General features: G+C 40.1%; 1 protein-coding gene across 2 annotated transcripts in view; it reads left to right on the plus strand.

Moving 5' to 3' along the window:
- Positions 1 to 6,584: 6,584 nt before the first annotated feature.
- DCAF10 (DDB1 and CUL4 associated factor 10) overlaps positions 6,585 to 21,472 on the plus strand; it is a 48,353-nt gene continuing 33,465 nt past the window's right edge. For both annotated transcript variants that reach the window (XR_007122127.1, XM_047698678.1), the window contains exons 1-2: positions 6,585 to 7,217; positions 19,529 to 19,642. Coding sequence is in view for 1 of the 2 variants with exons in the window: in XM_047698678.1 (XP_047554634.1) it covers positions 6,667 to 7,217; positions 19,529 to 19,642 (665 nt within the window). In the remaining variant the exon portion in view is untranslated. The remainder of the gene's footprint in view (positions 7,218 to 19,528; positions 19,643 to 21,472) is intronic.

Here is a 21,472-nt window from a genome sequence, read left to right on the forward strand (position 1 = left end):
ATATAGTATTGTATAATAGAGCTATTTTAATTTATTTCAGCAGTCTCTCAATCTTGGACATTTAGAACTTGTAACAGGTATTTATACATTTATATTTTTGAACATCCCTATCCTTAGGGTGCTTTTTAAAGCTGGTGCTCTATGTTGCCAAATTATAAGACCATTCTTCGAGCATAGACATTTGCTATAAGCTTCTGTTTTTCAAACTTGGTGGTAGAACTTAGAGGATTTTTTCCCAAACAAAATCTTGTATAGAAATCCTTTATATAAAAAGGATAAAAACCTACCTGCTGTGGTGGGAAAGGTTTAGAGCCTCAGCCTCTCCCTCAGTACCATTCTCACTTGTCCATACCTCTCACTTCCCCACCATTTCCCCAATTCCTTCCCCCAGGCTGATAGATATGGTTCTTTATACTATGTCCTCTGGTCCAGTAATGAACTGTTAGCATCTGGTATCAGAGTGCTTTCAACTACCGGTAACAGAAAATCCAATCCAGTTCATGTAACTGTAAGGACTGTTCAGTGTCTCAAATAACAAGAGATCCAGAGACAGGGTGATTTCTGGGTTGTTCAATCCAGTGGCTAAGTGATATAACAGAATGAGGTTCTTAGCATTTTTTTGGTTCTGTCTTCCTTGGTATGATGACTCTGGGCTCATACTTGTCCTTCCTGGTCACTAGATGGCTATAGCAGCAGGAAACATCACATCTTTCCACAACTCTGAAAGGGGTTAGGAGAATTTACCTCTTCCTTATACTCTTTTTGGCGAGAGAAGAAAGCTCCCAGGTGATTTCCCCTTGTTTCTTATTGGGCAGGATGGTGTCACATGACCATTCCTAGATCAGTCACCGAGAATTGGAATAGAATAACCATAATTGGTTTAGACCAATCAGGATTCACCCACTAGGGCTGGAGAAGGACTTAACCTTCCCTGAAACTGGGGGCAATTTGATTTCTGAACAATATCCAAGTTCTGTTGTCAAGGGAGGAGGGAACAAATGGCTGTTGGGTAGCAGCCAATAATTGTCTGCCATAACATCCCATTAGGAAATATACTGAAAACCCAAATCAAAAAAATTCCAAGGCTGCCTCTTTTGGTATGGCCTTAGCCAAGTCACTCTCAACCTCTCTGGGCCTTAGTTTCCTTATTTGTAAACTGGAGATAGTGATACCTGCCTTACCTACCTTACAGAGTTGTGGAAAAGGATATATGAAACTTAAAAGTATTTAAAACTTAACAAAGTACTTTACTAATATCAAGACTTCTTATTAATTTAATTCTTAGAAACGAGCACCAGGCATCAGGATGGCTTAGTTGGTTAAGTTTCTGACTCTTAGACTCTTAATCTCACAAAAAAACCTGAGGGTTACTGGGGTAAGGGGGTTAGGGAGAGAGTGGTTGGATTATGGACATTGGGGAGGATGTGTGCTATCGTGAGTGCTGTGAAGTGTGTAAACCTGGTGATTCACAGACCTGTACCTCTGGGGCTAATAATACATTATATGTTAATTTTAAAAATTAAAAATAAATAAACTTCTGGGGCACCTGGGTGGCTCAGTGGGTTAAGCCTTTGCCTTCAGCTCAGGTCATGATCTCAGGGAGCTGGGATTGAGCCCCACGTCTGGCTCTCTGCTCAGTGGGGAACCTGCTTCCCCCACACCCCGCCTCTCTGCCTACTGTGATCTCTGCCTGTCAAATAAATAAATAATCTTAAAAAAATAAATAAACTTCTAAAAAAAAAAAGTTTCTGATTCTTAATCTCAACTCAGTTCTTGATCTCAGGGTCATGAGTTCAAGCCCCACGTTGGGCTCCATGCTGGGTGTGGAGCCTACTTAAAAAAAAAAAAGAAAAAAGGAGGGCGGGAATGAAGATGGCAGCCTCCTGGTGTCCGGCCCGGAGGAGCCGAGAGCCCCGGGGCCCCACTCCTCAGTGCGCCCCCAGAGAACAGCGCCCAATGACTCCCGCCCACCCTGGCCTCCGGCCGCACTCCGAGCTGACCGAGCCTGCGACCGGTTCAAGGCTACATAAACCCAGAGCCATCATCTTTCTTGGCTAGCTTCACAAACCTTTCATTATCTTGGTTGCTGTTTCCAGAAGTATTTCTTTGAGTTTCCAAATGGTGTTCCGTTATAGATTCTCACATGGAGCTTAACTGTATTGAAATGAGGAGCCAAGACTTCCAACTCACAAACAAATCCACGGATCTGACATGCATGGATACACAGATGGAACAGACATCATCAGTAGCTGGAACATATCCCCTCACTTTCTATAGATGCTGAGTGACTTGCACTTACCAACACTTGCATTTCTTTCACAGCCCGCTTTGGCCACTGAAGGAAGATGGAAAGGCTGGAGTTAATGAATCTCCCCATCTGCCAAACAGCCTGCAACAAATAACTGACTGGGGTTGGCGTATAAATACCCTTCTCTTATAATAGATGGATAGCTGGGGTTCCAAGTCCAACCTGTACTAACTCACCATCTGACTTTAGGCATGTTACTTCTCTCTCTCTCTTTCTCTCAGTTCCAATTTTCTTACCCTTAAAATAAAGGGTTTTGACTATATTAACAAAAAAAAAAAGAAAAGAAATGAGCATCACCAGGCCCTCTGTGTAAAGGTAGGAAATCAGTAAAACCTAAATTCTAAGAAGTGTCTTTGGTTTAGTTATTCTCTGAGCTTTGGTTTCTTTGCCAATAAAATGGGGACAATAATAAAAATAGTGCTTCCTAGGATTTTTATAAGAAGATAATGAATATGAAGCATTGAGCACATTCTTAGCACATAGTAGTTGCTTAGTGTCAGCTATTAATTTTGCAAATATTGTGTCTTGTTTGGATTAATTGGGGACAAAGGGATAATTATCTGAGCTTCTCTTGACTCATAAGAAAAAGTATGGACTTGGGGTCCTTATGTACTTAAGAGTGTCTGAGTCTTGGGTTTGAGATTTTTGGTGCTTTAAGTATTTAGAGGAGCAAGACATGCTTGTAATTGGAGTGAGCAAAGAAGACTTATTGGCAGAGGTGGGGCTGAGCCAGAGTTTCAGGTTTGTATTCCATTGGAAAGTTTATTTTGTCCTGACTTTGCCTCTTTATTCTAACTTTGGGTTTTCTCATTTTGTTAGACCTTTTGTTTTATTGGCTATATTATGATGAACAGAGATTCTGCTTTTGACTGTATTCTCTTGCAGGTCCATGTGAACTGGAGAAGGTCTGACATCCCTGCTCAGGAGAAGGCAGTGCTGGAGTTGGCACTTGCTATTTCCCAAGCTGATGACATAACAGATGACCATTTCAAAAAGCTAGAGATGCATGGATTCAGTCAAGAAGATGCTTGGGATTATCACTGCCATTTCAGCTTTATTTGCCATGTCCAGCTGCCTTCCTCATTTTGTTGATCTTGTTCACAGCAAAGAATTGTGTTTGATGTGCAGAACCAACGATGTCAAAGATATCAAGAGTAAATCAGCTGCTGCTCCCAAAGTATAAAAGCCTAAACAGAAAGGTAAATGTTTGTATTTCAGGCATACTACAAGTATGTATGTAATTGTTTAAAAACACCTAGTCATGGGTGCCTGGGTGGCTCAGTGGGTTAAAGCCTCTGCCTTTGGCTCAGGTCATGATCCCAGGGTCCTGGGATCAAGCCCCAAAACGGGCTCTCTGCTCAGTGGGGAGCCTGCTTCCTCCTCTCTATCTGCCTGCCTCTCTGCCTACTTGTGATCTCTGTCTGTCAAATAAATAAAACAACAACAACAACAACAACAAAACATCTAGTCAGTGGATAGGGAAGAAAGTAAATGAATTTGCTCCCTGCCTGCTCAGTGAGATAGATCCTAAAGTGTTGGGAGTATCCAGGGACATGTGATACCTGGGCCTACAGGAAATGTTTGTCAATTGTTTCCTTGTGTTGTGATCTAAAAGGAACATTAGGGCAAAGAAGTTTAGAGGATGCTTTCCTGATGAACTGATATCTATGAAGTTGAGCTGTTGAAGTTGAGAATTTTTTAACATTTGAAAATAGTGTTACATAGGAATTGGTCTATATGGACTGTAATTTGCAGTCAGTTCCTTGTTAACACGACATGATTGTATTTAAAAGCTCTCAAGGGGTGCCTGGGTAACTCAGTGGGTTAGGCCTCTTCCTTCAGCCCAGGTCATGATTTCAGGGTCCTGGGATCAAGCCCCACATCAGGCTCTCTGCTCAGCGGGGAGCCCGCTTCCTCCTCTCTCTCTGCCTGTTGCTCTGTCTACTTGTGATCTCTCTCCCTCTGTCACATAAATAAATAAAATCTTAAAAAAAAATAAAGGCTCTCAAAGGCAGTGGGTAAATAGGAGCAGTCAGAGTTAATCCATCTTTAGTGCCTTTTCAGTTAATTTCCAGTAAATTTTTATTTTGTTTATTTTGCTGACGGGTTGGGTTGTAAAGTCATGATCATCTCAATAGAATTTTAGTCCTTATGGTAATTTATTATTTTAGCTTTTAGCAAAAAATATTTGGTAAGTGAGGACTCACATTTTAAATAGAAGCATAAGAAAAAAAAAAACCTTGGCATTACTGAATGTCTCATTCTGTGTTACAGCTGCGACTGTCTTTTTTGGTTATCTTCTTTTTTTTTTTTTTTTTTAAAGATTTTATTTATTTATTTGTCAGAGAGAGAGGGAGAGAGAGCAAGCACAGGCAGACAGAATGGCAGGCAGAGGCAGAGGGAGAAGCAGGCTCCCCGCCGAGCAAGGAGCCCGATGTGGGACTCCATCCCAGGACGCTGGGATCATGACCTGAGCCGAAGGCAGCTGCTTAACCAACTGAGCCACCCAGGTGTCCCTTTTGGTTATCTTCTTAAGAATAATTCTCATTATCTGATAGAGGTACATGCAAACCTACAAAATGTTTTCTTCCCATTTGGCTTCCAGATTCTCTAAATTGTTAGTGAACATTTCTTAATCAGTTTTGGAACTATACTGTGTTAATTTCAAATTGCCTCAACTGTGAAGTCTGATTTTCTTGAAGCAGCACAAAATTTCATTGCAGAGCTTGTGTTTTTCTGTTGGAATTATATCTTAAATACCTTGGAATATGTAACTTAAAAAATTTTTTTTTACCTATTAAAAATTAATAATATTGGTGAATGGTCAGTGTTTTATAGAGCATAAAATTTCAGCCATTGGTCATAACTTCGGGGTCAAGCAGAGGACCTCTATTAAGTTTTTGTGGGGGCAACACCGAGAATATCTCCAGAGGAATGACTGCTATTCTGAACTCAAGATGCTTGCTTCTTGCCCTTTTTTCATTCAGCTCATATACTAGAGAGCCGAAGAACTACTAACTTTCCTAATGGGAAGACCTGCTGAATGTTCAGCCCTCTGAATCTCATTCCTTTACTGTAGAGATCCTTCAGATCTGTCCTCACAGGATAGCTCTTCCTGCAAAGATCCTCCAGGTTTATCCTCAATCATCAGATGTGAGCTTTCTACAACATCGCTCTTGATCAAGGCCTGGAAGAATTGTCAGTTCTTCTATCTACCTTTCCTTGTACCTCGAAGCTTTCCTTTATTGAAGACTCCTTCCCTTCCCAAGAACCACCCCAGATCCTGTTAACTCCTTTTTTTTTTTTTTTTTTTTTTTTTTTTAAACAAACGAGTTCTATATACTGATCTTTACCAGCAGTGGTGAAGGGCCTTGTATCTGTCATGCCCTCTGTGCCCTGCCTGGTACGTATAAGCAGGATTTGCCCTTGGGCTCTGTTGTTCATAAGGTTGATTTGATTTAGGTCTCCAGCTCCACTCAGTGACTCCTCCTGCTGGATATATGCTCGTTCTTGAAGAGAGGACGACTTTGGCCGTATAAAATCTTGACCTACTGGCCAGGAGCTGGGAGTTGAACAGATATTCAGGGGGCACCAATAGACCCCATTTTCCAGGCCTTGTATAGACTTGGTATTTATTTTTCCTTTATTATTATTTTTTTTTAAGATTTTTTTTTTATTTGAGAGAGAGCGAGCAAGGGGGAAGGGCAGAGAGAGGAACTAAAATGCACTCCCTGCTGAGCCCAGGGCCCAGGGCGGGGCTTGGTCCCACCACCCTGAGATCATGACAGCTGAAATTGAGAGTCCCACACCTAACTGATTGAATCACCCAGGTGTCCCAGGCCTAGGCTTTTAGCACAGTAGTGAACCTGAGTCCTTAGACTCCCAGCCTGAGTAGGCAGTACACCTTGCCACTTACTATGTGGGCCCTGCACGTAGTATGGTAACTTCTAAACCCTTTTGACCTTAGCCTAAGTTGGGGATAACATTATCATAGTTCACCCCTTTAACTCTTCAGGCCCACTCGTCCCCAGGCACGCAGTTACGATGATTCACAACTACCGACTGTCCCAGGAGTGCCCTAATGGTACCACCGCCCCGTGCAGCCCGAGCCCTGGGCATTCTCCGGGGCGCTCAAATACAGCTGGTCATTGCCGGTCAAGGTCCCTCCGGGATAAAGCATCCGTGGTGGGCGGTGTCCCCGCTTTCGCGGTCCCCAACGGATGGTAGCCAAGGGCGGCGCGTGTTTCCCAGCCGGCGGGGTTAGGCGGTCGCACGCCGGAAGTGGCGGCTGGAGCGGGAGAGCTGAGGTGTCGGCCGGCGGGGCTGCGGCCGGGAGAGGGGGGGCGGGTGCGTTGGTCATGTTTACCTTCGGGCCGGGTAGTCCCGAAGGGGATGGGACGGCCGGAACGGGGGATGAGGAGCCGGCACCCCGTGCGGGGCAAGTGGCAGCCACCGGGCCGCTCCCCTCCTCGCCCGCGCCTCCGCAGCCCGGGGCTGACGCAGCCCCTCCCCCGTCGCCCTCCCGGAGCCCTCGCCGCCCCGGGGCACCCTCGCTGCCCCTGCCCGCGCGCGCTGGGGAGCTCGGGCAGCCTGGAGCTCTAGACTCCTCAGCTGCTTCCGCCCAGGAAGAGCTGTCACCAACCTCCCCGCCGCGCCGGCGACCCGGGCCAGACTGCAGGGCCGGGAGCCGGGGCCGCCACGGCCTCGGCGCCGGCCTTGGTGGCCCCGGAGCCCGGCTGTTCGGGTGGCTGAGAGAGCGCAGCCTGGGCCGCGGACTGTTCGTGGACCCGGCGCGGGACAATTTCCGCACCATGACTAACCTCTATGGTTCCATCCATCCCGCGGACTCGGTGTACCTCAGTACCCGCACCCACGGCGCGGTCTTCAACCTCGAGTACTCGCCCGACGGGTAAGCGCGGCCCCTCGAAGGGGGGGTACCCGCCTCCGCCTGCCTCTGCTGCCCGTGGGCGGCGGCCCGGGTTGGGGGCAGCCGGCCCTGCAGGCACCCCAGCCTTTCTGAAGCGCTCTGTGGCTGTTGGAGGTCCCGGCCCGGCCCTTGGAGGTAGGCAGGCCCGGGACTCACTTGGGCGCCTCTGTGAAGCCAGAAATGCCTAGAGCCTGCCACCCAGCAGGTCTACCGAGCCCAAGCCAGAGCTAGGCTTCTCTGGTACACAGCACGTACCCAGCAAATACATTCTGAGTAATTACTTATTCTTTCCCTGTCATCCCGGGATTGCGTTTTTCTCAGCGAAGCTGCTGGTAAGCGTAGGAAGCCTGCAGGTTCCATGTACTCTGTGCCTGACTTACCTTGAGGGTTGACAAGTGTGCGTTCCTCTGACCCTGAAGGATACTGAGACGCTGCAGAGAGGTGTCTTATGATGTGGGGCATTTGTGAACACCCCAGGTTAGACTACGTGCTTCTGTTAGGGTGTCCAGCCGTTTTCCTGGCTGATTTAATAGTTATGTTTGGTCTCGGTTTACTTTGTGTTATGGGGAATTCCAGAATAATGTGTATTTTTAAAACTTTGCTGAGTACACGAACAACAACAAAGGAAAAAATTTATACACAGTGCTACCCTGAGAAGACAGTATAACTCTTACCTGATCAAGGACTTGGGATTCTAGTCATTTGCTTAGTTGATTTATTCATTCCCTCATTCAGCAAATGTGTGTTGAGCACTTGCTGTGTTACAGATGCTGAGGTCGCCGTGGTGAGCAAAACCAGTCAGTGGCACCACTTTTATTAAGCTTGGGACTTATTGGTTCAACAAGATATTAATAACCATACTAAATATTTCATAATGTATACTTATAAACTGAGATAAAGGCTTGAAGGAACCGGTTGTATACTAGGGTGTTTGAGGTTTCCCTGAAGAAATGGCATTTAACCAAGAACAGAAAAAATGAGTAGAAGATGAATTAACCAAGATGGGGTGGGGATAGAAGTATTTCAGATGGAGGAAATAGTATGTCAGAGAAGCTATGGTTGAAGGGCCACTATGTCATGTTAGAGAAGTTGAAAAATGATGGCATAACAAAGCAATATATTTTGCTAAAGAAAAACTTGAAATATGCTGAGAAAGGAGAAAAGTAGCAGAATATGAAATCATGGTGAGAAGTTGTATCATATTCCATCTCACTGATGCATATGCATCTTCCTAATTACACTTGGTGCTGGGGTTTCTACTTAGAGCAGTTGCGTGGAACCTGTAGCAATGAATGTGCATCTGAATACAGGTAAGGGAGGAGAAACTACTGCAGTTTATTCATGTAACATCACCTCCGCAGTTCTCTCTCCAACACAGCCCTGTTCTAAAGCTCCTCAAAGTACCAAGAATCTGTTCCTGATAAACATTTGGTTCCTTTCTTCTCCATACCCCAACTCCTCTCCTCCCACCCTCCTACCTGTTCTGTGAGGCTTTCAGAAGTAGCTAGCTGTTTCTACCCTTTGGAAGTGAGATTTGAGGTACATGATGAGAGGGGCAGAATGAGTTCTAAAGAAAGAATTCCCATCGCCAGTGCTATTAGAATGAGGAATATATTACTGATAGTTCTGTTTGAATCTGGACAATTATTATCCCCTACAAACATTTTTGTAAAAAGTAGTTAGGTACTCTGGTACTTAAAATAGTTTAGTAATGTAAATAATAATAATAATTCAATATTGTTTAATTTGCAATTGATACATACTCTAGAAAACCTAGGCAATAAATGAGCAAAAAGAACTTAAACATCATTTATAATCCCAGAGATTAAATGGCTATCTAAGGAGTTTTTTGTGTGTATATGTTTTTTCTTTATTTCTTTATATTTTAAAGGTTTTATTCATTTACTTAAGTAATCTCTACACCCAGTGTAGGGCTCAAACTCATGACCCTGAGGTTCAATAACATGCTCTTGCAATTGAGCCAGCCAGGCACCCCTGCGTGTGTTTTGTTTTGTTTTTTTAAGATTTTATTTATTTATTTGACAGAGATCACAAGTGGTGGGGCAGGGAGCAGGCTCCCCACTGAGCAGAGAGCCCAATGCGGGGCTGGATCCCAGGACCCTGGGATCATGACCTGAGCCAAAGGCAGAGGCTTTAACCCACTGAGCCACCGAGGCACCCCGCATATGTTTATTTTAATGTAAATGTGGAATCATATTATTTTGTTGCCTGCTTTTTTTTATACAATATATTGTAAATTACCTACGTTAATGTATTTTTACATTATTTAACATTTTTCATTAGTTGTTTTTTTTTTTATTTATTTGACAGAGAGAAATCACAAGTAAGCAGAGAGGCAGGCAGAGAGAGAGGAGGAAGCAGGCTCCCTGCTGAGCAGAAAGCCCGATGCGGGGCTCGAACCCAGGACCTGGGATCATGACCTGAGCCGAAGGCAGCGGCTTAACCCACTGAGCCACCCAGGCGCCCCAACATTTTTCATTAGTTTAAATAAAACCTCTATAAACAAAATTTTTAGATTTATGCCCTCAATGATAATTCTCTAGAATGAGTGAAAAGTTATGAAGATTTTGGATACCTATTATTAGATTGCCCTCTGTGAAGATTTTACTAGTTCTCATTCTTATCACACACATATGAAAGTGCCTATTTCCCCATACTTTCGCCAACATTACACATTGCCAATTCTTTTTTTTTTTTTTTTTAAGATTTTATTTATTTATTTGACAGACAGAGATCACAAGGAGGCAGGCAGAGAGAGAGAGAGGAGGAAGCAGACTCCCTGCAGAGCAGAGAGCCCGATGTGGGGCTCGATCCCAGGACCCCGGGATCACGACCTGAGCCAAAGGCAGAGGCTTTAACCCACTGAGCCAGCCAGGCGCCCCGCACATTACCATTCTTTTCCATTTATGCCAAGGTGATATGTGAAAATAGTTGTGTTACAATTTTTTATTATTCTTACTACATCTACTGATATGCTCCAGATTTTTATGGGACTTAATTGTATGGAAAGACAGACATCTGTGTTAAATGAGATAATTTCTTACATCCTTCAGTTATATAGGTTGTATCAGCTTACTGGGTACCATTATCACTGTGATTTATAAGGACTTCTCAGTACAGAGAAAGAGAAGTGACATAGAAGGTAAGAATTAAAATTATGAATTTAGTAGAGACCAGACTAGAAAAAATTTGGCACTAAAAAGGAAATGAAAGGATACATGAAGTAGAGGTAATTTCTAAGAATTCAAAAAATATTTTACAGAAACAGTTTTATCAAAATAAGTGTATCAGGGGCACCAGGGTGGCTCAGTGGGTTAAGCCGCTGCCTTCGGCTCAGGTCATGATCCCAGAGTCCTGGGATCGAGTCCCGCATCGGGCTCGCTGCTCAGCAGGAAGCCTGCTTCCCTTCCTCTCTCTCTGCCTGCCTCTCTGCCTACTTGTGATCTCTGTCAAATAAATAAATAAAATCTTTAAAATAAAATAAAATAAGTGTATCATCTCAAGATAACATTTTGAAAAGTGAAATTCGATGTTAATAGATTAGTTAATAATATATGGGACTTTGTTGAGGTATCCTTTATGAAAACACATTAGGCACTGCTCTAGAGGGAAGTGGTGTACTGGAAAATAGAAATGAAGAAATTACCTAGAATGGAGATAAGATACAGAGATTGAAAATATGAAGGAGATTTGGTGACATGGAGCATAGAGAGAAAAGGCATACTATATGTTTGGTCAGCTCCTGAAGAAAATGAGATAGATAATGGGTAGAAAAAATTTTGAAGAGATAATTGCTGAGAACTTGATGAACTGAAGAAAGTCACCACACCATGATTTAAAAGGCCCAACAGATCTTAAGCAGAAATCCTTTCTAGATATACAGTGACTCCAGAACAACAAGTATTAAAATCTTAAAAGCTAGCCAAAAAAGACCTCAAAGGCGTAATTATGAGAACAATAATCAGTCACCAATAATAGTGCAAATCAGAAGTGATTATTTTCAGTATGCTGGGAAGAGCACTGCTAATCTAGATGTCTATATCCATCAAAGATGGGTTCTTCATTTTCGTCAGAATTGAAGATGAAATAAATACATACACAAGCACAGCCCAGTGGGTTTGCCACCAGACCTTCAATAATGGAATTCTACATTTACAGGGAAGTGTGTTCAACTGGAGGGTCTGAGATGGTAGAAAGAATGAAGAACAAAGAAAGTGGGAAATGAGTATGTGAAACTAAATCTTATTTCAGTTCTGTGTTTTGCAATTAACAAAGCTAGAAAATAATTATGAAGGGATATTCTAAATTTCTCGCTTCAGGGAGTATTTGACATATTAACTGTAGGTTTTATTTATTTATTTTTAAATATTTTATTTATTTATTTGACAGAGATCACAAGTAGGCAGAGAGAGGAGGACACAGGCTCCATGCTGAGCAGAGAGCCCGATGCAGGGCTCCATCCCAGGACGCTGGGATCATGACCTGAGTCGAAGGCAGAGGCTTTAACCCACTGAGCCACCCAGGTGCCCCTAACTGTAGGTTTTAATGTTTGCATGTTAAAATTTGCAAGATTAAAAGATAAGAAAGAATATATTATCTCCAGCCTACTAGAGGAAAAAATAATGGAATGAGAAAAAAATATTGCAAGAGAAAGCAAGAAAGGAAAAGAAAAAAGAAAAGGTATAATTAAAAAAAAAGCACAAAGAATGGCTGAAAATAAGTCCAAATGTTACTAATTATAATAAATATAATAGTACTCAATGTTTAGTAGGATAGACGAAAATATATCAAATCCATTCTAAACAAAAGCTGGTGAGCTATATTAATGTACAAACTAGGCTTTAAGGCAACAAATTTTACTAGCGGTAGGAGGTCACTTTATGCTGATAAAAGTTCAATTCACATGGAAGATAAAACTTTTTAACTTGAATGAATCTTTTAGATCTAAATATATGTATCAAAAACTGGTAACTTCAAGGAGAAAACAAATTTATCATAGAAGAAGATTTTGAGGTACATTATAGTAGAACTCAGGCAGACACAAAACAAAATTAAGAACAGCATCACTTAGAATCTTGCTCTGGAGGGCAGTATACTGCATTCAGGCCTGATTTGCAGCTAGTACACATTGGTTCAGCTGTACCATTTATTAAAATATTGATATATGTCCATAGTGGATGAATAGTTACTGCCCCAAGCACATTGAGTGTCTTCCATGGAACCTCCCAGTGTAACCCATTACACAGAAGCTATAGAGTTAAGAGCTGGCACTGCAAGTTGCAGAAAAAAAATCTTACTTGAGGACTACAGCATCAGTGCTAATTATTCCTTATCCCTCCCCACAACAAAAAAACAAAATCTATAGGCAAATACCCAGTGACCATTTGGGTTCCCTCAGTGTGGGGCTGTCTGCCTTTCACAAGCACCCTCCTGGTCATTCTTACATAGTCATTTGTGAGAACTGCAGCCTCTGGGGAGATCCAGACAGATGAACAGGGCAGTCAGATGAAAGTAATAACACTACTGCTGGCGCAAATTAACTCTCTTGGCATAATGTGCACTTCCATGACTGAAAAGAATCCACAGCAAATGAATGGGCCCTATAGGGATGATGTATGGATGTCATCACTCTGGGATGGAGATCCCTAATTTTATCATTATTAATGAGTTTCACCATTATTTAGTGGGATAAGTTTGCTAAAACCCACTAAATACCTGCCCATCATAGGTGTCAGTAACATTTTATTTTTTTTATTTTTTTAAGGATTTTTAAGGATTTTTTATTTTTTTAAGGATTTTATTTGTCAGAGAAAGAGAGTACAATGAGGGGGAGCAGCAGGCAGAGGGAGAGGCAGGCTCCCCACTGAGCAAGGAGACCGATGCGGGACTCGTTCCCAGGACCCTGGGATCATGACCTGAGCCAAAGGCAGACGCTTAACTGATTGAGCCACCCAGGCGTCCTAACACTAATTTTGTTAATGAAAATGACCGCCAACATAAATCTCAGTACCCAGCACATTTAGTTGAGGAAACAGAAGCAGAAAGGTCATTAAACATGAAGAATTTGTATCCTGGCTTGCTCTTAACTTTTGTATTACATTACTTCTCATCTGGGCTGAAGGATTAGGTCTGATATAAGAAAACATGATATATCAACAGATTATTTATGTGGCTTAGTTATTAATATAATTGAATATATGTTTCATATATAAAATTAACCGCAAGCATTATAAATACTAAAAAATTTTAATTCCGCTTGAGCAAAACCTTAAAAGAAGAGGATTTAGTTCCATGAACAATTCTGTTGATGCTGAGTAATTTTTTTACTAACGAAGACTCCAAGTTACTTACTGACTACCAATTAATGTGGACATTCTTGGAAGCGCTTTATGCAATTACCTATGTCTCTTCATGGTGCAGACATGGGCATCTGGGTCAAAGAAAAGATTATGGCTACAATTTCTAAAAATTAATAAATAATGGAAGTTAAGTTGATGAGCAACGTAATTAGAACTATCACTTGGCATATATAATCTATAGGTTAGTTTACTTTGAAAATGTTTTAAAGTTTTTATTCATAATGTTAATTTTTATTACTATTGAATATTAAACTTTTTAAAAAATATCATACTTCACTGTAACAGCTATCTCCTGCTTGCTTTTTTTTTTCCCAAACAAAATGGAAGATTTACAGATTTTCACTTAAAAGGCCACATTTCAAAATGTTATGGAAGTACAATTTCTTAGTACAATGTGACCATTTGAAATGAATAACAAAAAGATAACTAGAAAAACCTCATGTTTTCAAGTTGAGAAACCTTTATAAATAACATATGGGCCAAATAAATGATAGCAGAGGTTAGAAATATTTAACATTAAATGATAATGAAAGTACCATATGTCTCAAAACTTGTAGGATGTAAATAAAAAATACTTACCAGGAAAATTATAGTCATTAATAAACTGGAAAAGGAAAACTAATGAGCTAAGTATCCATCTCAAGAAATTGAGAATAGTGAAATTATCTGTAATAGCAAAGTAAGTCTGAAGAAAGCAGAAGGAAGGAAATATAGTAACAAAGAGTAGAATTTCAATACAAATACTCAACAGAGAAAATTTTGTCTTTGAAAAGACAAAAATGAAAAACATACTGATCAAGAGAATCCCCAGGGTACCTGGGTGGCTTAGTCAGTTGAGTGTCCCGCCTCTTGATTTCCGCTTGGGTCGTGGTCTCCGGGTTGTGGGGAATCAAGTCCTACCTCTGGCTCTCTCAGTGCTGAATCTGCTTGTCCCTCCCCCTGTGCACTGCTCCCCACTCACTTGTGCTATTTCTCTCAATACATAAAGTCTTAAAAAAAAAAAAAAAAAAAAAGAGGGACTCCTGGGTGGCTCAGTTGGTTAAGCGGCTGCCTTCGGCTCAGGTCATGATCCCAGCGTCCTGGGATCAAGTCCCACATCGGGCTCCTTGCTCTGCAGGGAGCTTGCTTCTCCCTCTGCCTCTGCCTGCCATTCTGTCTGCCTGTGCTCGCTCTCTCTCCCTCTCTCTCTCTGATAAATAAATTAAAAAAAAAATCTTAAGAAAAAAAAAAATCCCCAAGTAAACAATATTCAGAATTACCATTCTGAACAATAGTCAGATAAATCAAACAATATTCAGATGCAAGAGGCAGAGATTGTAGCTTTCCAGAAGTTGTAAAGTAGATGGTTTGGGCCAACCCTTCAACAGAGAATAATTAGAAAAGCTAGAAAAAATACAAAATATTTAATGTAAGATATAAAAAGCTTATGTTTGAAGGGATTGGAGAATTATGGCAGTTAGTAAATTGCAGGGCCAACATCTGCAAAAGAATTGTGAGCCCATGATTTTAGCCAATTGAATTAAGCAATATGGTAGAAATGAAAAATGTAGAATATAAAACAATGTAAGTAGCTACATTAACATATTGAAGGGAAGATATAGGGTAATCTTAATAAATGTTGGAAAACTTTTATGCAATTGAAAATACATTACTGAAAAAAACAGCAAATTTGAAGTAGAACTTCCTTAATCCAGTAATGGGAATCTACCCCCGCAAAAAAAGAAAAACAAACTTCACAGCAAACATTGTACTTAATGATGAAACGGTGAATGTATTCTTGAAAATCAGGCATGACAGGAGTGCCTGCTAATATTAACATTTCTATTTAACATTATACTGAAAGTTCTAACCGAGTGTAGTAACAAAAAAATATTAAAAAAGAAAAAAGCATTTGTTTGTAGATAATATGATCATCGACAGAGAAAATCTAAAATAATGGTGCTTGGGTGGCTCGGTTATTGGACATCTACCTTCAACTGGGGTCAGGATTCTAGAGTCCTGGGATTGAGCCCCTCCTTAGGCTCCCTGCTCTTTGAGCCTGCTTCTCCCTCTCCTGCCTGCTGCTCCCCCTGCTGTGCTCATGCTTACTCTCTCTGTCAAATGAATGAATAAAATCTTAAAAAAAGACCTAAAATAACCTACTGATAAGGTATTAAAATAGCAAGATTGATGGATAAATAATTTTAAAACCAGTTTGCATTTTTGTACACCAACAACAAAGAAAGCAAAATTTTAAAAAGAACATTAAATAAAAGCATTAAAAAAGTGTCAGATACCCAGGAATAAATCTAAGAAGATAGGCGTGACCCATATGGAGAAAATCTCTATGGTATATGAAAACACACCATGTACATAAACTGAAAGACTTTTTATTGTAATGATCTCAATTCTATGCAAACTTTTTTTTTTTTTTTTAAGATTTTGTTTATTTGAGGGGCGCCTGGGTGGCTCAGTGGGTTAAAGCCTCTGCCTCCAGCTCAGGTCATGACCTCGGGGTCCTGGGATGGAGCCCCGCATCGGGCTCTCTGGTCAGCGGGGAGCCTGCTTCCCCTTCTCTCTGCCTATCTCTCTGCCTACTTGTGATTTCTGTCTGTCAAATGAACAAATAAAATCTTTAAAAAAAAAAAAAGATTTTGTTTATTTGAGAGAGAGAGACCAAAGGCGCACAAGTAGGGGTATGGGCAGAGGGAAGAAGGAGAAGGACAGGGACAAACAGACTCCCCAGTGAGCAGGGAGCCTCAGTCGGGCTTGATCTCAGGGTCCTGGGATCACCACCTGAGCCAGAGTCAAGACACTTAACCCACTATGCCACCTAGGTGCTCCCTATGCAAACTCTTCTATAGATTTATCATAGTCTCAAAATCATAGCTGGATTTGTATGTGAGTGTGTGTACATAAGTTGATAAGTTGATTTGAAATGTATAAGGATGTTTAAAGGTCCAAGAATTGCTAAGATACTCATGCTATGAAAATCTCAAATATGTGGGAAGGTAGACATGTTACTGATGGGATGATTCAATATTAAATGATATAAATTCTACCAAATTTATAAAGTCAGTGCATCCCAGTAAAAATAAGAACAAGATTTTTTTTTAAGGATTTTATTTATTTATTTGAGAGAGAGAGAGTGAGACAGAGAATGAGAGGGGAGAAGGTCAGAGGGAGAAGCAGACTCCCCATATGGAGCTGGGAGCCCGATGTAGGACTCGATCCCGGGACTCTAAGATCATGACCTGAGCTGAAAGCAGTTGCTTAACCAACTGAGTCACTGAGGCGGCCCCTGAACAAGATTTTTTGGTAGGATCTGACATGCCATATCTAAAATTCATTTAGAAGACAAAGCATACTATTAGCCCCCCACCCACCCCCAATGTTCAGAAAACATTAAGAAAGTATAATATTAGCCATCCGAAAAAATGTTCATAAAGCAATGTTCATCTTGCTTTACATATAAGAAACCTTCTAGAAATTAAAATAGTATGGTGGTATTGCATAGAATAGGATATAGCATCCAAAAAAACAGCATATGTGATCAAAGTCACATTTCAAACCAATGAGAAAAGTATAGGCTTGATATTGGGACAAATGATACTCATTTTAAAAGTTACAAATCAGGCCATGTACAAAAATAGATTGTATTAAAACAAAGAAATGACTGTCAGTTTTATACATCTCTTACTTAACAAGACTCTCCCAGAATCACTAATTCATTTACTTTGTTTGTTTGTTTGATTGTTTTAGAAAGGGAGAGAGTAGAGGATGGTGAGGAGGAGGGAGAGAGAGAATCTTAAGCAGGCTCCATGCCCAGCACAGAGGACCCTGCTCCTCCTGCTGTGGGACTTAAATTTCACAACCCTGAGATTATGACCTGAGCCAAAAACAAGAGTTGGACACTTAACCTACTGAGCCAGCGGCACCCCTGATTCACTTTTATGCACAAAAAGGAGTAAAGTTCATTCCATAACTCTTGTGAGAAACAACAAGAGATGGCTGTTTATTATCTTCTAAAATTACGGATACTAATTTTTACTCATGCTGGTCAACTAGTACAAAAATCCTTCAGATACTCAAGTTTTGAAGACTACTAAATATGGAAAATACTTTAATTTAGATTTTTCCCCCTCTCACACTTTATCTAAAAAGTTTGTTCTGAATAGAAACTTTTGACTTTTTAGAATTCTGTCTTGGGGGGGTGCTGGGTGGCTCAGTCGTTAGTGTCTTCCTTTGGCTCAGGTCATGATTCTGGGGTACTGGGATCGAGCCCTGCGTCGGACTCCCTGCTCTGTGAGGAACTTGCTTTTCCCTCTCCCACTCCCTCTGCTGTGTTTCCTGTCTCACTATCTCTCTCTGTCAAATAAATAAATAAATAACATCTTTAAAAAAAAGAAAAAAAATCTATTTTGGGGCACCTGGCTGGCTCAGTTGGTAGAGCATGTAACTCTTGATCTTGGGGTTGTGAATTCGAGCCACACACTGGGTATAAAGATAAGTTAAAAAAAAATTTTTTTTAAACCCTGTCTCACTATTTTCATCTTAAGTAAACAAATTCCATTTGTTATTGGAACTATAAATTGGGAAGGCCTACAGTTTCAAGACTCATGATTTCATTTGCTAGATCTGAATCTGAAAGAGCAGTGTCCACAAAAAACTAAGACTTAAAAATAAATAAAAAACAGTAGATTTTTAAAAATCAAAATGTGGCTTATAAAAGGTTTATAATAATATAGCTTTGTAATGGGAAAGTGCTGAAACAAGAGACAAAACTAGAAAGCATAAAGGACATGATATATAAGTTTGATTGTAACTAACTGGTTTACAACTGGTTTGGTAGGATATATGCCAAACCCTTTTCAGTACATTTTAATAGATACTGATAAAGAAATATATAATTTGTCAAAAAAAAAAAGTATGTAATTTGTCATATATGACTTTTTCTCCTAAGTTGCCTCATCTGTGCATGTTTTTTACAACCAGCTTTCCTCATTTAAGAATATGTTTTGGGGGTGCCAGGATGGCTCAGTTGGTTAGGCATCTGACTCTTGCTTTTGCTTTCTTATGAGATCGAGCCCTGTATTGGGCTTCACGTTAAGCATGGAGCCTGCTTGGGACTCTCTCTCTCCCTCTTCCTCTGCTCCTCCCCACCCCCACCCCCCAGCTTTCTCTCACACACGCACTCTATTTCTTTCTCTCCAAAAAATAAAAAAAATTAAAAAACGTCTTGGAGTTCTTTCATATCCATATGAAACCATCCCTGTCTTTTTAAACATTGCATGATATTGCAGAGTATTACATACCATGGCTAAATGATCAATCATTCCTTCTTTTACATACATTAAGGTCACTTTCAATTTCTCATTATGGTGAGGTATAACTTTATATATGCTTCTTTGTATTTATAAATGGTTATTTCTTTAGATTAAATTCCCAGAAAAAAATTGCTGAGTCAAAAGGTACACATATCAAAAGGTATACACATGATAGATACGGGTACTCTCCAAACCTGAGCTGTATCAGTTTATGCACCACCATAATTTTGAGAGTCCATTTCCTACTGTTGTCAGGAACAGATAGCTTCGGGGCACCTGGGTGGCTCAGTCAGTTAAGTGACTGCCTTGGGCTCAGGTCATGATCCCAGGGTCCTGGGATCGAGTCCCGCATCAGGCTCCCTGCTCAGTGGAGAGCCTGCCTTTCCCTCTCAATCTGTGTGCTGCTCTGCCTACTTGTGCTTTCTCTCTGTCAAATAAATAAATAAAATCTTAAAAAAAAAAAAAAAAGAATAGATAGTTTCAATCTTACAAATACTTGCTTTTAACATGGGCAAAAAGAAGTTATGCATTATAGTTTGTGTAATTATAAGTGTGCATATCAATAATAAGAGAATGCTAGAAAACTAAATGTGTCCTTTGCTTTCAGGTCGGTGCTGACTGTTGCTTGTGAACAGACTGAAGTTCTGCTTTTTGACCCTATATCTTCAAAGCACATAAAAACACTTTCTGAAGCTCATGAAGACTGTGTAAATAATATCAGGTTAGTATTTTAGTGAAATAATGAAGTTTATTAGTATGACACAAAATATTCTAATTTGGAAGTTAATGAAAATTTGTAATTTCTTGCCCAGCAGTGCTAGATATGAATTTATGATTTGTGAATTTTATCCCTTATTAATCTTATCCCTTTAATTACAAAACTTGCTATATTAACCATTTTGGATTAGAATCTTTCTGAAATGCCTTTTTTTACTTACATGTGATTTTACCTTTTCTCTTCATATATCAGGGTCATCATTATGAACCTCAGCCATGTATTATGATAGTCTTGCAATGTCTTTGGGCTAATGATCTGTGTAGAATTATGGCAGTCCCATTGCTAAGCCTCTCTCACCTTCATCCCTCAAATCCAAACTGTTGAGGGGAAAGAACACATTTGCACAGAGAACTTTCTAAAAGCGTGTTGGAAGCACCTTAAATTCTCAATAATGTGGGAAGTAAATAACAGTTGAACAGCTTGGTGGATTAATATGCAGTCATTAAAATGATGGTCACAGGGACTACATATCAACATGGACAAATGCTTGGGACAATATGTGTTAAAATCATGATAAAAATTGTTACAAATATGACATGCAGAAGATAAGGAAATATTTTTCAATGCTAACATGGGGTGGATTAGAATGAGTGGATAATGAGTAATTTTGTTTTCTAAACATTATGTAGTAAGATTATATTCCTTTTTTACTAATTACTTCTAATGTTAAAAAAAAAGATACTGGGAAATTACTTCTAGTTACAGCAATATACTGAATTTTGATGTAACCTCTATGTTCTAAACACATAGGACAATAGAATAAATAACACAAAAGATATAGCCAGGCTTTGAAACAATATATATGTTTTTGTGGGCCAGAAATGGAACATAGACACAAGCTATTATAGGGCTGAAACCAAAGGCTCACTGAGGGTTTTGAGTCTGGTACTGATGTGTAGTAATTTTAATTCCTGTCGAGAATCAAAAGTACTAAAGTGCTTCATAAGAGGCAGGAACCAGAGTCAGAATTACTACACAGTGCACTAGCTAGAATGCCTGTCCCATTTGTGAAAGGCTGAAAAAAGGAAAAAGTTATTCACTACCTGAGGCCATGGGTTTTGGCTGATTAAGACACAACCTCATGGCCAGGAATAGAATGAAGCCATTACTGAGTCAGTGATTGAATGCTTATGTCTGATAGCTCCAATATTATCATGAAACTGAAGGCCTTAATGTCACTATAAGGCCTAACTATGGATTAGGGGTTCAGAAATCCAAGTTGGGGCAATGATAAAACCATTAAATAGGAAAGAGGAAAAAAATGATTAAAAACCTTTCTTAAAATAAGCCTATAACCAAAATTCTAAAACTCATGAAGACATCTAATATTCATATCATAACAAATTCAGCAACTAAACAAGCATATTTTCTGGATGAAATTAATTTTATGGAGTAGTCCAACAAAGACTATTTTTAAAAATAAATTATTTATTTTTTTTTGACTAGGTAATACATGCACGTGGTACAAAATTCAAAGGTACAAAAGGGTAAACAGTGAAAAGTAAGTCTATCTCCCACCTCTGTCCCCTAGCCACCCAGTTCCCCTCCCCAGAGGCAACCACTATTACCAGTTTCTTGCTATCCTTTTTGAGATAGTCTATGCATGTACAAGCATATACACACACACATACATACACTTTTATATAAATGGTAGCATTCTCTACACACAATTATATACTTCGGCTTTTCCATTTAATAACATTTAGAGATCATTCCATATTAGTACCCATGGGATGATCTTATTCTTTTTAACGGCTGCATAGTATTCCATTG

The sequence above is a fragment of the Lutra lutra genome, chromosome 13 (genome assembly GCF_902655055.1).
Source record: "Lutra lutra chromosome 13, mLutLut1.2, whole genome shotgun sequence".
In the NCBI taxonomy this organism is placed as follows: domain Eukaryota; kingdom Metazoa; phylum Chordata; class Mammalia; order Carnivora; family Mustelidae; genus Lutra; species Lutra lutra.